At 38.1% G+C, this 12,360-nt stretch overlaps 1 protein-coding gene across 1 annotated transcript; it reads left to right on the top strand.

The window, feature by feature from the left end:
• The first annotated feature begins 1,786 nt into the window (after nt 1-1,786).
• On the top strand, nt 1,787-8,282 carry LOC143961527 (olfactory receptor 5AP2-like). Its single transcript, XM_077470821.1, has 2 exons — nt 1,787-1,858; nt 5,849-8,282. The coding sequence occupies exon 2, from the start codon at nt 5,884-5,886 to the stop codon at nt 6,802-6,804; it is 921 nt and encodes a 306-aa protein (XP_077326947.1). The 5' UTR covers nt 1,787-1,858; nt 5,849-5,883; the 3' UTR covers nt 6,805-8,282.
• Nucleotides 8,283-12,360: the final 4,078 nt, after the last annotated feature.

Genomic DNA, 12,360 nt, shown 5'->3' with positions numbered 1-12,360 from the left:
ACCTTCCCTCTCCTCCATTGCCTTCATGCGCTCCACAGTCCTGAATTGTCACAACAATTTCCCATATAAAAAAAGAATGCTTGTAGTTGTCGATCCCAGATTCACCTCATACATGTGTTATGTCATTGGCCATGTGGTGGGACTATGTTTGCACAGCTATTAATTATTTTGTGGCTGCAAATTTGACCTGTAGGTTTGCGTAGTTCGCCTCCCATTGAAGTCAATGGGGCCCGCCGCGAACGTTCCGGTTCGCGAACTTTCAGCCGCGTTCGCGGTCCGCGTTCGCGAAACGTCCCGTCGGAAGTTCGTCCATCACTATAGAAGATGACTGCAGGGTTATGACAGGTGATAAGGAACTTCTAATGTTACACTCAAACATTGATAAATAGGGACCAGATTAGGGATGATTCCTGAATTTCTGCAAGCTGGATTTTGCAATGAAAAATGTGCCATTTACACATTTGCCAGAATGTTGCCTAAGTTGCTCCTAATTTTATCTTGCACTGCTGTAAGGTAAAATTACTAAAGTGAAAAAGTTTTAAAGCTTATATTTATATTATGTTTAATAACAATAAATATGTATTTTCCTTTTTTTTTTCTTAATTTTGTTTTTGTTTATTTTATGTTTATTTTAGATACAGTAATAGGAAAAATACTGAGTCAAAATAACAACTTTAAATATTTAAAACAGTTTATTTTTTCCCTTTTTGGCAAACTTTTTTTCTATATTTCATTGCTGTATGTTAAAAAAAAAACAATGAATATACAAAGAAATACATCACAAAATCCCGCAAGAACTTTGCTCTTCAACATTTTATTTTTAAATTGATAAAGAAGAAACACTAAATAAATAACTTTTTTTCAAGGAATAGAAAATATTTATTTTTGAAGAATAGCTACTTGTCCTTTCTGACCTGCTGATCACACGATTTTTTCTTTGTAAACAGAAAAGTATTGCATAAAAAAAATAATAATAATAATAATAATAATAGCACCCCATTTGTTTAAAATAGACATGTGATCAGCAGATCAAACAAGGTCATGTGACTGTTTCCAAATGTAACCATTTTTCATGTAAAAACGGTGTTGATTACATGACCACTGCTTTCGTTATAATGGGACAGCAATTAAACAATTTCCCAAATTTTGGAAAAGCAAAAAACGGCAAGTTTTTGTTCATTCCTACCAAGAAGAGATCAGTTGATAAATATGTATAAAGAGAGTGTATAATTAATCTTTTTTTATATATAAATAAATAAAAGTGTATATTATATTATATTTTGATTTAATTTCAATATATTTTATTCACATATTGTTTATCTATTGTTTATAATGGTGTTCCTAATTGTGTTCTAGGATTAATACACAATTGGTTTGTTTCAAATTTTCTAATTAACATTGTCTCTGAAGCTCTCTGGAGAAAATGTAACCCATTCTCAAAAGGAAAAAATTGATTTTATAAAAAGCAAGCGCTTCTGTATGATGCATTATTGTAAGCCCAACAGGTAAGAATATCATAACAACATTTACAGTGTATTCTTTTATATATATATAACAAAATGCAGCATTGAAAAGAGTGTATTCCAGATCTGTAGCATCAAATATTTTTTAATGAACACAGGCAAATTCTACAAAATTGTTACTCTTAAAACAGTATTTGTGGTGCAATTAAGAGATAAACCATAAGATCTGTGTCTTTATTTTATGTCAGTACTACATACTGTATACATGAATGGTTGCAGCTATGTTTAACTTATCAGTTAATTAAATAAAAATTGATATCATTAGGAGTCTGAATATACCAAAAAGGTGAAGTGCCACAATCAACTGTTCACCCATGTGTGCTAAGAGAGCTAAGGTCAGAAAAAGAGTTTGTCTTATATTTCTACTGTATAATGGCTAAGTGCTTAATATAAATGCAACCAAGGGTCTCAAAACTGCATATCCATCAGGACACTATATGCATTCAGTTGATAGTTGGAATGCAGGTTCCTTGTTTGTCTAAGTGCTTAATCTAAAAGCATATTGGTAAGTTAGCTTTTGAATTAATTTGTCTGTATAAGTATATATTTTTAACAACCTATATTTTTGCAGCATGGGGAGATTTGGTATAGATTTATTGCCAATATTGTCACTATATGGGGAGGAGACATGGAGTCTTTAATGACAATTAGTTCATGCCTAAATAGTATGGTACCGGAACTGCAGTTTAACATGCATTGTAGTGAGGAATTTATCCCTTTTTTAGACATGAGTGTATTTAGGAAAAAAATTATACAATTGGGACAGATTTTATATGTGAATCCGACAGACAATAATAAGTTACTACTACAATATATATATATATATATATATATATATATATATATATATATATATATATATATATATATACACACACACACATAGTTACATATTTAGTCAGATTGAAAAAAGACACAAGTCCATCTAGTTCAACCAATAAAAGGGGAAAAAATTATTTTGGTCTCATCTGCCCAGACTATATTCTCCCAGTATTTCACAGGCTTGTCTAAATGTTGTGCAGCAAACTTTAAAAGAGCTTCAACATGTTTTTTCTTCAGAAATGGAGTCTTGCGTGGTGAACACGCATACAGGACATGGCTGTTTTCTTTAAAACAATTGTATCAGCTAATTCCAGGTCTTTCTGAAGCTCTCCAGTGTCTCCAAAAAATGGTCCTTGGTTTTTGGACAACTCTTCTGATAATTATTTTCACTCCTTTGTCAGAAATATCGCAAGGAGCAACTGGTTGTGGCTGGTTTATGGCAAAATGATTTTCTTTCCACCTTTCCGGATTATGGCCTCAACAGTACCAACTGAAACTTCAGAAGTTTAGAAATTCTTCTGTAGCTAATGCCATCAGTAAGTTTTGCAACAATAAGTTGTGAAGGTCTTGAAAGAGCTCTTTGCTTTTTCCCCATCATGAGATGTTTCTTGTGTGACACCTTGGTAATGAGACACCTTTCTGTGGGCCATCAGTTGAGACTGAACCTGCTTTTATTAGTTTGCACTGACAAGGGGCACGATTGCTTTCTAATTACTGATAGATTTCAGCTGGCGTCTTGGCTTTCCATACTTATTTTTTTGTACCTCCCTTTTTATCATGTGTTCAATACTCTTCCCTGTGTCATTCAATTTTATTACATATAACTTAATTTCTGAACTTATTTGTTTTGGTTTCTTGGTATTAATGGATTGCATGGGTTGTTACCAACATGTGGTGACAAATTCATAGCACCTTTAGAAATACATTTACCTGGCAAAATTGTGACGTGTTAAATACTTATTTTACCCGATATATATATATATATATATATATATATATATATATATATATATATATACACACACACACACACACACACACACACACACACACACACACACATACCTGTACATACATACATACACACAGTATATGCACACACACACATAAACACTAGCCAAAAGTTTGTGGACACCTGAATATCACACCTATAACAGCTTGTTTGACATATTATTAGAAAACCATGGGCCTACTTAGTGCACAGCTGGCTCCCATCTGTAGCTTTAAAAGCCTACACGCTTCTGAGAAGGCTTTCCACAAGTTTGTGGAGTATATCTGTTGGAGTTTTTGCACATTCAGTCAAAAGAGCATTTTAAAGATCAAGATTTTTTTTTTTTTCTGCTGGTTTTCTAGTATCACCATAGGTTATGCATCCCCTCAAGGCATTAAAGGTACAAATGTGGGATGATTTTTCTTATCCAATGACTGATGTTAGAGGGCAAGATCTGGCTTGAAATTACCATTCCGATTTATCCCAAAGGTGTTCAGTAGGGTTGAGGTCAGGGCTTTGTGCAGGACGCTCCTGTTCTCCTACACCAAACTGGTCAAACCTTGTCTTTATGGAAATGGCTTTGTATACAAGGGTGTAATAATGCTGGAACAGAAAAATACCTTACCATACTGTTACCTCAAGGTTGGAAGTGCACAATTGTCTAAAATGCTGTAGCATTAACAATACATTTCACTGGAAAAAAAATTGAACACCGTGATTAATCTATAACTATGGCCATATAGTATAGTGACAGAAAGAGGCCCTGTCACAGTGAGAATATAGGAAAATATGACACAAGATTTGCAATTAGGGTTAATGTGAAGTTCCAGACTATTGTTTCTAAGCAGAGAAAACTGTATTTACGGTAGCTTTCTCTGGATTCTGTAGTTATGGATCAGAACTTTCAATCCTGTGTCTGGGTTTTACCAGAAGCCTGCAACCTGTCTGAGTATACAGGTATGCAGGGTCATTATATACTCAAACTTGTGCATAGCAGAAAGCCCCCAGTTGGAGACCACTCCCAGTGTGGGAGACTGAAGGTCCTACCCATGGGTCAGTGGGCCCCAGCTAGAAGCCAAGAGACAGAGGGTCTTACTGAGAAGTCAGAGGAGCCCCAGCCACAAGCTAGGAGATAGAGGGTCTCCCTGAGAGCTCAGAGGTGCCCTAGCCAGAAGCCAAGAGACAGAGGGTCTCACAGAGGGGTCAGAAGAGCCCCAGCTAGAAGCCAAAAGACAGAGGGTCTCCCTGAGGGATCAGAGATTCCCCAGCTAGCAGTCAGGAGCCAGGAGGTCTGAGTTCCAGGAGTCAGGTCAGCTCCTATCAGGGTGTCAGGAGAACCCTAATCCATAGACTAGAAATGATCCATGAAGCATGATGCAGCGTCTGAAGGCCAAGAGAGCCAAAGTGATATTGGAGTGCTGGATAACACAGTCAAAAGGATTGGTAAGAGGAGCAGCAGTGCTGCCAACAAGCAAACCAGGTGGCACTACCTTTTCATTGTTTGGATTTTGTGTGAAGGAAACCCCTGTGTGGGCAACTAATGCACTTTCCGTTTATTTAATAAAAATGGGCAGCTTGAGTTTAATCTTCCCAATGCCACAATATACAGTATATATTGTATGTATCCTTTTTCTAACATAGCACCCTCCTCGGTAGACTTCTACTAAAAAACACTGGTCCCCATCCAATCTCTCTCTGCCCCACCCCCAGTCCTTCAGGTTTAACTCACCCCTAGTTATCATTGCATTATGAAGTAAGAACTTCTCTTTGCATATTGCATATGTTCTGAGGAACCCCCTTTTGATAATCCTTTTAAAACTCACTGTGCATCTGATTGTTTAAATTGCTTTCTCTCTCAAAACATTCGGGATTGTGGTTATGCTTTAAGAAGCTCTGTCTCTTTGCCCATTGATCTCAGAGCCTCTTAAAATAGTAACCAGTTCAAACTGTAAGCTCCAATTTTAAATGGTATCAGAGCTTAGAGACATTTCATGACTCTATGCTTTCCTCATGTGACATGTTTGGGCCTTGTAATTTGCCACTCAGTATTCAGCACTGTATCCTGGGAGGGAAGAGGAGAGGTGACATGCTCCCTCTATGCAGTTGAAAGCACCAGGTATTCCCCAAGGGCATTGAAATAGCAATGGATCGGTGGTAGAGGCAAGTAAATATAAGAGGGTGGTAAGGATTAGCTTTCAAGAAATTCTGTAACTGCGTCCTAAATAGGCAAATCATTTTTAATAGGTATCTCCCATTACTGTATAGAATTTTCATAGATTTCTTCATATAACTAATATAAAAACATATAACTTCATATAACTTCAAAACTAAAACCATATAACTTCATATAACTAATATAAAACAAAGACCAGCTCATAATAGCCCATGCAAGCAAATGATCTGATAGATACTGTTGATTACAGTTATTTTAAAAACAGTTGTTACTGTCTTTTTAATGCACTCAACCCATGATTCATTGATGTGAGCTACATTTTTAAATCTACGTTTTCAGTGTAGAAATGGACATCTAAAGATCTTACGACCATCATGAACAAGACGCAACTGACCATGTTCGAATTGGCTGGACTAACTAATGACAAAAACCTTGTTCCATTTCTTTTTTTATTCTTTTTTGTTGTATATGTGGTCACCATATTGGGTAATGTTGGCATGATGGCTATTATCCAAGTGTTTTCCAGTCTTCACACCCCAATGTACTTTTTCCTGAATTACCTCTCTTTGGTGGACCTCTTATACTCCTCTACCATAACTCCTAAAATTTTGGCTGACCTTGTTTCATTAAAGAAGTCAATTTCATTTACTGGTTGTGCCTTTCAGGTTTACTTCTATGCAGCTCTGGCAGGTGTTGAAGTCGTACTTCTGTCAAGTATGTCATATGACCGATATGCAGCTATCTGCCATCCTCTCCGCTATGCCTTAATAATGACCAAACCTAAATGCACTGGACTGGTCCTCCTGTCTTTTGCTGTTGGTTTTTTACAGTCAGCAGCGCAAACCAGTTGTTTGTTCAGTCTCGAGTATTGTGGCTCTAACTTCATAGAGCATTTCTACTGTGAGATACCTCCAGTACTTAAGTTGTCCTGCTCCAAGACACATCAGTGTGACATTGTAACATTTTTCTTTGTAGGTACTTTAGGCATATGTTCTTGCCTAGCAATGCTGGTCTCATACACTCTCATCATTTCAGCAATCCTACGGATGAAGTCCGTGCATGTCAGGCTGAAAGCCTTTAACACATGCTCCTCACATCTCATATGTTCCTCTATGTATTTCCTGACTATCTTCTTTATTTATCTACGTTCTGACACCAGAGTCCTCAGTAAACAGGATAAGGTGGCTTCTATTTTTTATTCAGTAATAACACCAATGTTGAACCCTATTATTTACAGCCTGAGGAACCAAGAGGTAAAAAGGCTAGTTTTACAATCAGTAAAAAAGTGTTGCTGATGTAAATAAAACATTGTAGACATTCCATCTGCTGTTTTCTTCGGTAGCAATGTTAATCTCATACACCTTAAATATTCCTTCAATTCTATTGATAAATCCTAGGGAAGGCAGACTGAAAGCATTTAACACATGCTCTTCACACCTTATGAGTTCCTCCATGTGATTTCTCACCATCTGTTTTGTGTACCCATATTCTAACAAACAACGCAAGGTGATGTAAATTTTCTGTTCAATAGTGATGCCTAAGCTGAACTCTATTACTTAAGAACCAGGGCCTGAGGAACCAAAAGTCGAAAAGGGTAATTTTACAACTGCAAAAAATCGTTGACATGCATTGCTTACATCTTTAACTTAACTTTAAACCTTTTATAGACATTCCTGGAATTTTTGACCCCAAGCCATCAGACTTGCATTCAACCCTTTGCTTCTTTAGTAGGTCACCATACCTAACACAAAGGATAATGTCCTTCTAGGGCCTGCGGTGCAGCAAAGTTCCAAGAAGTTGCCCAACTTGCCTTGCAGATCTTGGGTTCTGGATTTAATCAAATTCACATCTTTATCTTAAAGCAGAATGCATATCATGCATGCATATGTGTAGGATGTGTTTCAGTTCTCTGCATCACAAACACTTTACTGAATAGATGGCTAAATCTTCTCATCAGCTATGAGTAAGCTCTGAATTCAGCGTGAAAAAAGTCAGCATTCCTTGCTCTACATTCCCTTTGCTGTTGTGATTTGCATGATGTGAAGGTTTTTTAGTGGAAACAATAAAGGCACAATCTATTTTACCTGATCCGGAGTGCAGCTATCCAGAGTTCTTTTGGTTTTTTCATTAAGCTTGTGTTTGTATGAGAGGTCCATTGGGGCATGAAGTGGTCCGTAACTGTGCTCCTTAACCACTTCAATACTAGGCACTATCAACTCATACCATCATAGAGGCATGTGATTGGCCTCAAATTTATTCTGCAGCAGGACAATGACCCCAAACATACAGGTATGAGTCCTGGGAGTGATGGTTTGGCCCACACAGAGCCCCGATCTCAACATCATGGAGTCTACCTGGGATTACATGAAGAGACAGAAGGCTTTCAGGCAGCCGGAATCCACAGAAGATCTGTGGTTAGTTCTCCAAAGTGTTTGAAACAAAATACCTGCCGAGTTCCTTCAAAAACTTTGTGCAAGTGTACCTAGAAGAATTGATGCTGGTTTGAAGCCAAAAGGTGGTCACACCAAATGTTGGTTTGATTTAGATTTTTATTCTGTTCACTCACTTTGCATATTGTAAATTGATAAAAAAAATAAACATCTAAGATATGTATTTTTGAAAGCATTCTTATTTTACAGCATTTCTTTATACTGCCTAAAACTTTTGCACAGTACTGTAATAATCAGGATATTATATGTATAAAATGAGGTTAGGATGCTGTACAATACTTTTTATTAGCTACATTTTATGTTATGTTGAGATTATGTTAATAAAAAAGAATTTTATTAATTTTACACTTATTTTTTAGTGTCCGTTGTTTCTGACTTTACTCTATTGTCATTGGCACTATAAGGGGGCCGTAGAAGTATTGAAAACTGGCCAGTTCAGCAAGGAACAGATTCATTTTGATCGATGGTTGCTTCCACTCCAGACAAGTCAATCTAGCGATCGGCTTCTCTCAAACAAGTATGTTGGAAAATTTTCATTTGATCAGCGGCATGTAGCCAATTGGCTACTATTCAGTGCATTCTGACTGCAGTTAGGCCCCCACGGTCAGATTACAATAGAAAAGTGGGGAGGATTCCTCCATCCACTTTGCCTGTTTTTTTATTTTTTATTAGTAATCTGGCTGATTGAAAAAAAAAAAAGATCCATCTATGGTCAGATTTAAGTCAGATGTTGTATTAGGAAATTTACACAAAATATTGGTAGCACAGTCGAGTGAGATGAACCGCCCAGATTGGAATTCATAATGGATCAGGCAGATTGACTGGGAAAGGGAATTATGTGAATCCTTTGAGACCTATCTACTCAGGTAATCTGGTAAAGAGGGAAATAAAGTCATATTGACTGTTGTGTTTTGCCCCCGCATATGGACTACCCACCCCTTCACTCTCCAGTCATTAGGTGAATTGCCCAATTTGTGAGATTGATTTTTTTTAAAGATTGTCTAAGTGCTCATAGTCCAACTTTTAACTTTGGCCAAAAAAAAAGACTCAGCATAAGATCAAATATGAGCAATTAAGTTAAAGTGTAAGTAAACCCTCCTATCGCTTTCAGCCAAGGAAGCTGCCATCTTTTCCTCTGTTTAAACTACAACTGCCATTAGGGATGAGCTTTGAGTTCGAGTCGAACTCATGTTCGACTCGAACATTGCCTGTTCAGCGAACAGTGAACAATTTGGGCTGTTCGCGGCAAATTCGAGTGTTCTCAAACTCATTGAGTGTTCTCTGTATTACGGGGAGCCGACAATTGAAAGTGATTTTAAAATACTTTTTTTCCTTGCGAAATGACACTTTGTGCAGGGACAGTTCTAAGCACGGGAAACATGAGCCCCTTCACAGGCATACTATAGACACCCCCAGGTACCACATTTAAAGGAATATTACACTTTTATTGTTTCACTTTAATCATTATTAAAATCACTGCTCCTGAAAAATTTTTAAAAATTTTTTTGCATTGATCCATGTCCCCTGGGGCAGGACCCGGGTCCCCAAACACTTTTTAGGACAGTAACTTGCATATTAGCCTTTAAAATTAGCACTTTAGATTGTGAACGTTTGAGTCCCATAGACTTTAATAGGGTTCTAAAGTTCACACGAAGTTTAGATCTGTTCGCAGATTCTGGTGTGAATAGAACAGGGGGGTGTTTGGCTCATCCTTAACTGCCATTATGCTGCACATGTAATCAGTTATGACAGCAGCCATTGGATGGTTTGACAGTTTGGTTGAGAGCACAACCAACGGGAGTGTTACATTTCCGGCACGTACTGGAAATGAAACAGTTTTATGGATGGGTTTAGTTCTGCTTTAACCATTTAAGTTCCTACCTTTTATACCTCTAATGAACCAGAGCAATTTTTACATTTACACTATGGGCCTGTTTATTTGGTGATTCATTTGTCATAGCCTATTACAGTGATTCTCACCCAGGGTTCCGTGGCATGCTCCAACAGCCAAGTAAACAACTCCCCTAGACCAGCGCGCACAGCTCTCTTTTAGTTGATCTCTGGAGATTGCAGTGAGCAGACTTGTATTTGTTTGCTCCCTGAGTATTCATTGTAGAACAATGAGAACATTATATAGCCAGTAGTTTCAATACTAAAGAGAAAAAGAGAAACTTTCACACAAACAAATATACACTTATTGAGATTTCTTTTTTAACCAAAGACATGTAGCAGAATAAGTTTTGCACCAAAATTTATAAGGAAATTTGATTTATTTTTTATTTTTTTATTGATGGATGTGTACAGTGAACAGCTCTATTCTGAACACTAAAGGATATTCTTGACTTTGATCTGGTCGCACTGTATCTTTGCGAACAGCCAAAGCAGGTGCTAACTTCCCAATATAACATGTACCTGAGACATTAATAGGAAGCCAGGCGTAAACTTTATCTCCACATATATAATATAACCCTCTACGTATGGATGGTATGCCTGCTCCTAAAAAAACTGGAAGCAATAACATGGAATCTCAGGTAACTGATATTTTCACATATTGGGAACTGTGAGCATTTTTTTTTTTTTCAAAGAGTGAGCAATTTTTACTATAAAGGGTTCTATTTAGTTCTGGATCTGGGATATAATTGTAGCACTGACCCCCGAAGGAGCTGCTGGTTTGATTGGGCCCACCCTCACCCTCTCCTCCATGATCTGTGTCCAGGGGTTCCCGTGGTAGATGGCCCAGTAAACTCAGAGACTGACGACAGATCCGCATAAAGGGATTTTTATTTGCAAAACGTAGACAACGCACAGTCTCTCAAAATAGGATCAGAGGGTTAGGAAGGAAGTTCAGGTACTCTTAGAGTCAAAGTCAAATAATGAAGGACTTGCTTACTTTGACTAAATCCAAAGAATAGCCATTTACAACTGGATGTTCACTCAAGTTGGATAGTCTCTCTCTCACAAGGCCTAGCAGCCAACAAGGTGCTTTACTCACGAACAAGTCCCTGCCACCGACGTTGTTGCAGAACATACAGGAATACGTCTCTGCCACAGACGTTGTTGCAGAACATACAGGAATACGTCTCTGCCACAGACGGTGTTGTAGACTTCAGGAAACAAACACTTATGGAACACTCATGTGATACCTGGATCTTTCAGCCAGCTTGGCGATACCCACAAGACTGGATTCACTTAGGTACTTCAGCCCTTCCAGGCTCTTGCTAAGAAACCAACCCATACGTGGTCTTCTTCTGAAGAGTCCTCCCCTGGATAGCTATGAAGTTACTGGGCCTCTCCAACTACCGGAGATGGCACCGGACCAACTCGGAATCTTGCTTTAGTTTCCTTGCCTCGAGCTAGCCAGCCCCGAGACAATAAGTCGGGTGGATCTGCACCCCAGGCCATGGAGTCAGAACATCCTTCTGGATTGGAACCTCGAACCACTTGACATCCGCATCTTAAGTACCCTCTTCCAGAAAGCACAGCAAGAGTGACACTCCCACTGGGCAGGCTCCGAAAGAGAATAAACTTAAACCACCCAACTAGACTGTGGTTCCATGCCTGTCAGAAGAGACAGCACCCCTTGTGGCCAGGCTGAACATCCTATAGTCCAGTCAGACTGATGCTGAAGTCCAAATTTAGAACAATTGTACCTGAACCAAACTGCAGTTCAGGTGTAACCGTAACTTTCAAAAAGCATAGCGCAAGTTCTTCAGGAGTCGGCGCTACATAATAATATTGAGCATAGTTTCCTCTGTTATGACTGATTTCTGATTGGGACTCTAAAACAAAGTTAATACTGCAGCTGCAGGAACAGATTCACAGGACTCAATCACTGTGTTTAAAATGTCCGTTCAGTGTCAAAATGTATTATTACATGTTATTTTATACATAGATAAGAAAGGGGTGGTGTGAGATGTTATTAAAAACTAACAAATAGAAATATGTTATTAAGAGCTAACAAATAGAAATATATTATTAAAAGCTAGCGAATAGAACAATTGCAAAAGTAAAACATCGAGAAGGGAGGGGGGAGTAGAGAGTGTTTAGTAGGAGAGGTTTCTGTGTGTTAGGTGAAGGTTACAGAACACATTTCAGCAGTGAGGACAAAATGGAGTCTCTTGTGCTTAAATGAACAGTACAGTGAATGTCCATGTCATTTCCCTCCTTTTGTTTATTTGACATCATTCTTCTCCGCGTTACATTCAGCCGATTGCTGGTAACTCCTGTTACATTGGCGCAGAGAGACGGCATCCTGTTCAGCTCTCTCCTAACTTTCTCACAATAATGGGTTCATCGGGGCTGGTGGACCATTTGTCGGTACAGCGGGTAGTCACACAGAGGAATAGCCTGATGAGGAAGTAAATAACAAATATGAGAAATAAGAACATCACAATGTAAGCG

Source organism: Lithobates pipiens, unplaced genomic scaffold, assembly GCF_037356315.1.
Source record: "Lithobates pipiens isolate NorthernLeopardFrog02 unplaced genomic scaffold, aLitPip1_a1.2 Scaffold_8, whole genome shotgun sequence".
NCBI classification, from domain to species: domain Eukaryota; kingdom Metazoa; phylum Chordata; class Amphibia; order Anura; family Ranidae; genus Lithobates; species Lithobates pipiens.
Note: the sequence above shows the minus strand (reverse complement) of the source record. Positions and strands in the feature narration are given on the sequence as shown.

Bases quoted from the DNA above. Each gene is read 5' to 3' on its own strand.
- LOC143961527 (XM_077470821.1), top strand. From the start codon at position 5,884: ATGAACAAGACGCAACTGACCATGTTCGAATTGGCTGGACTAACTAAT.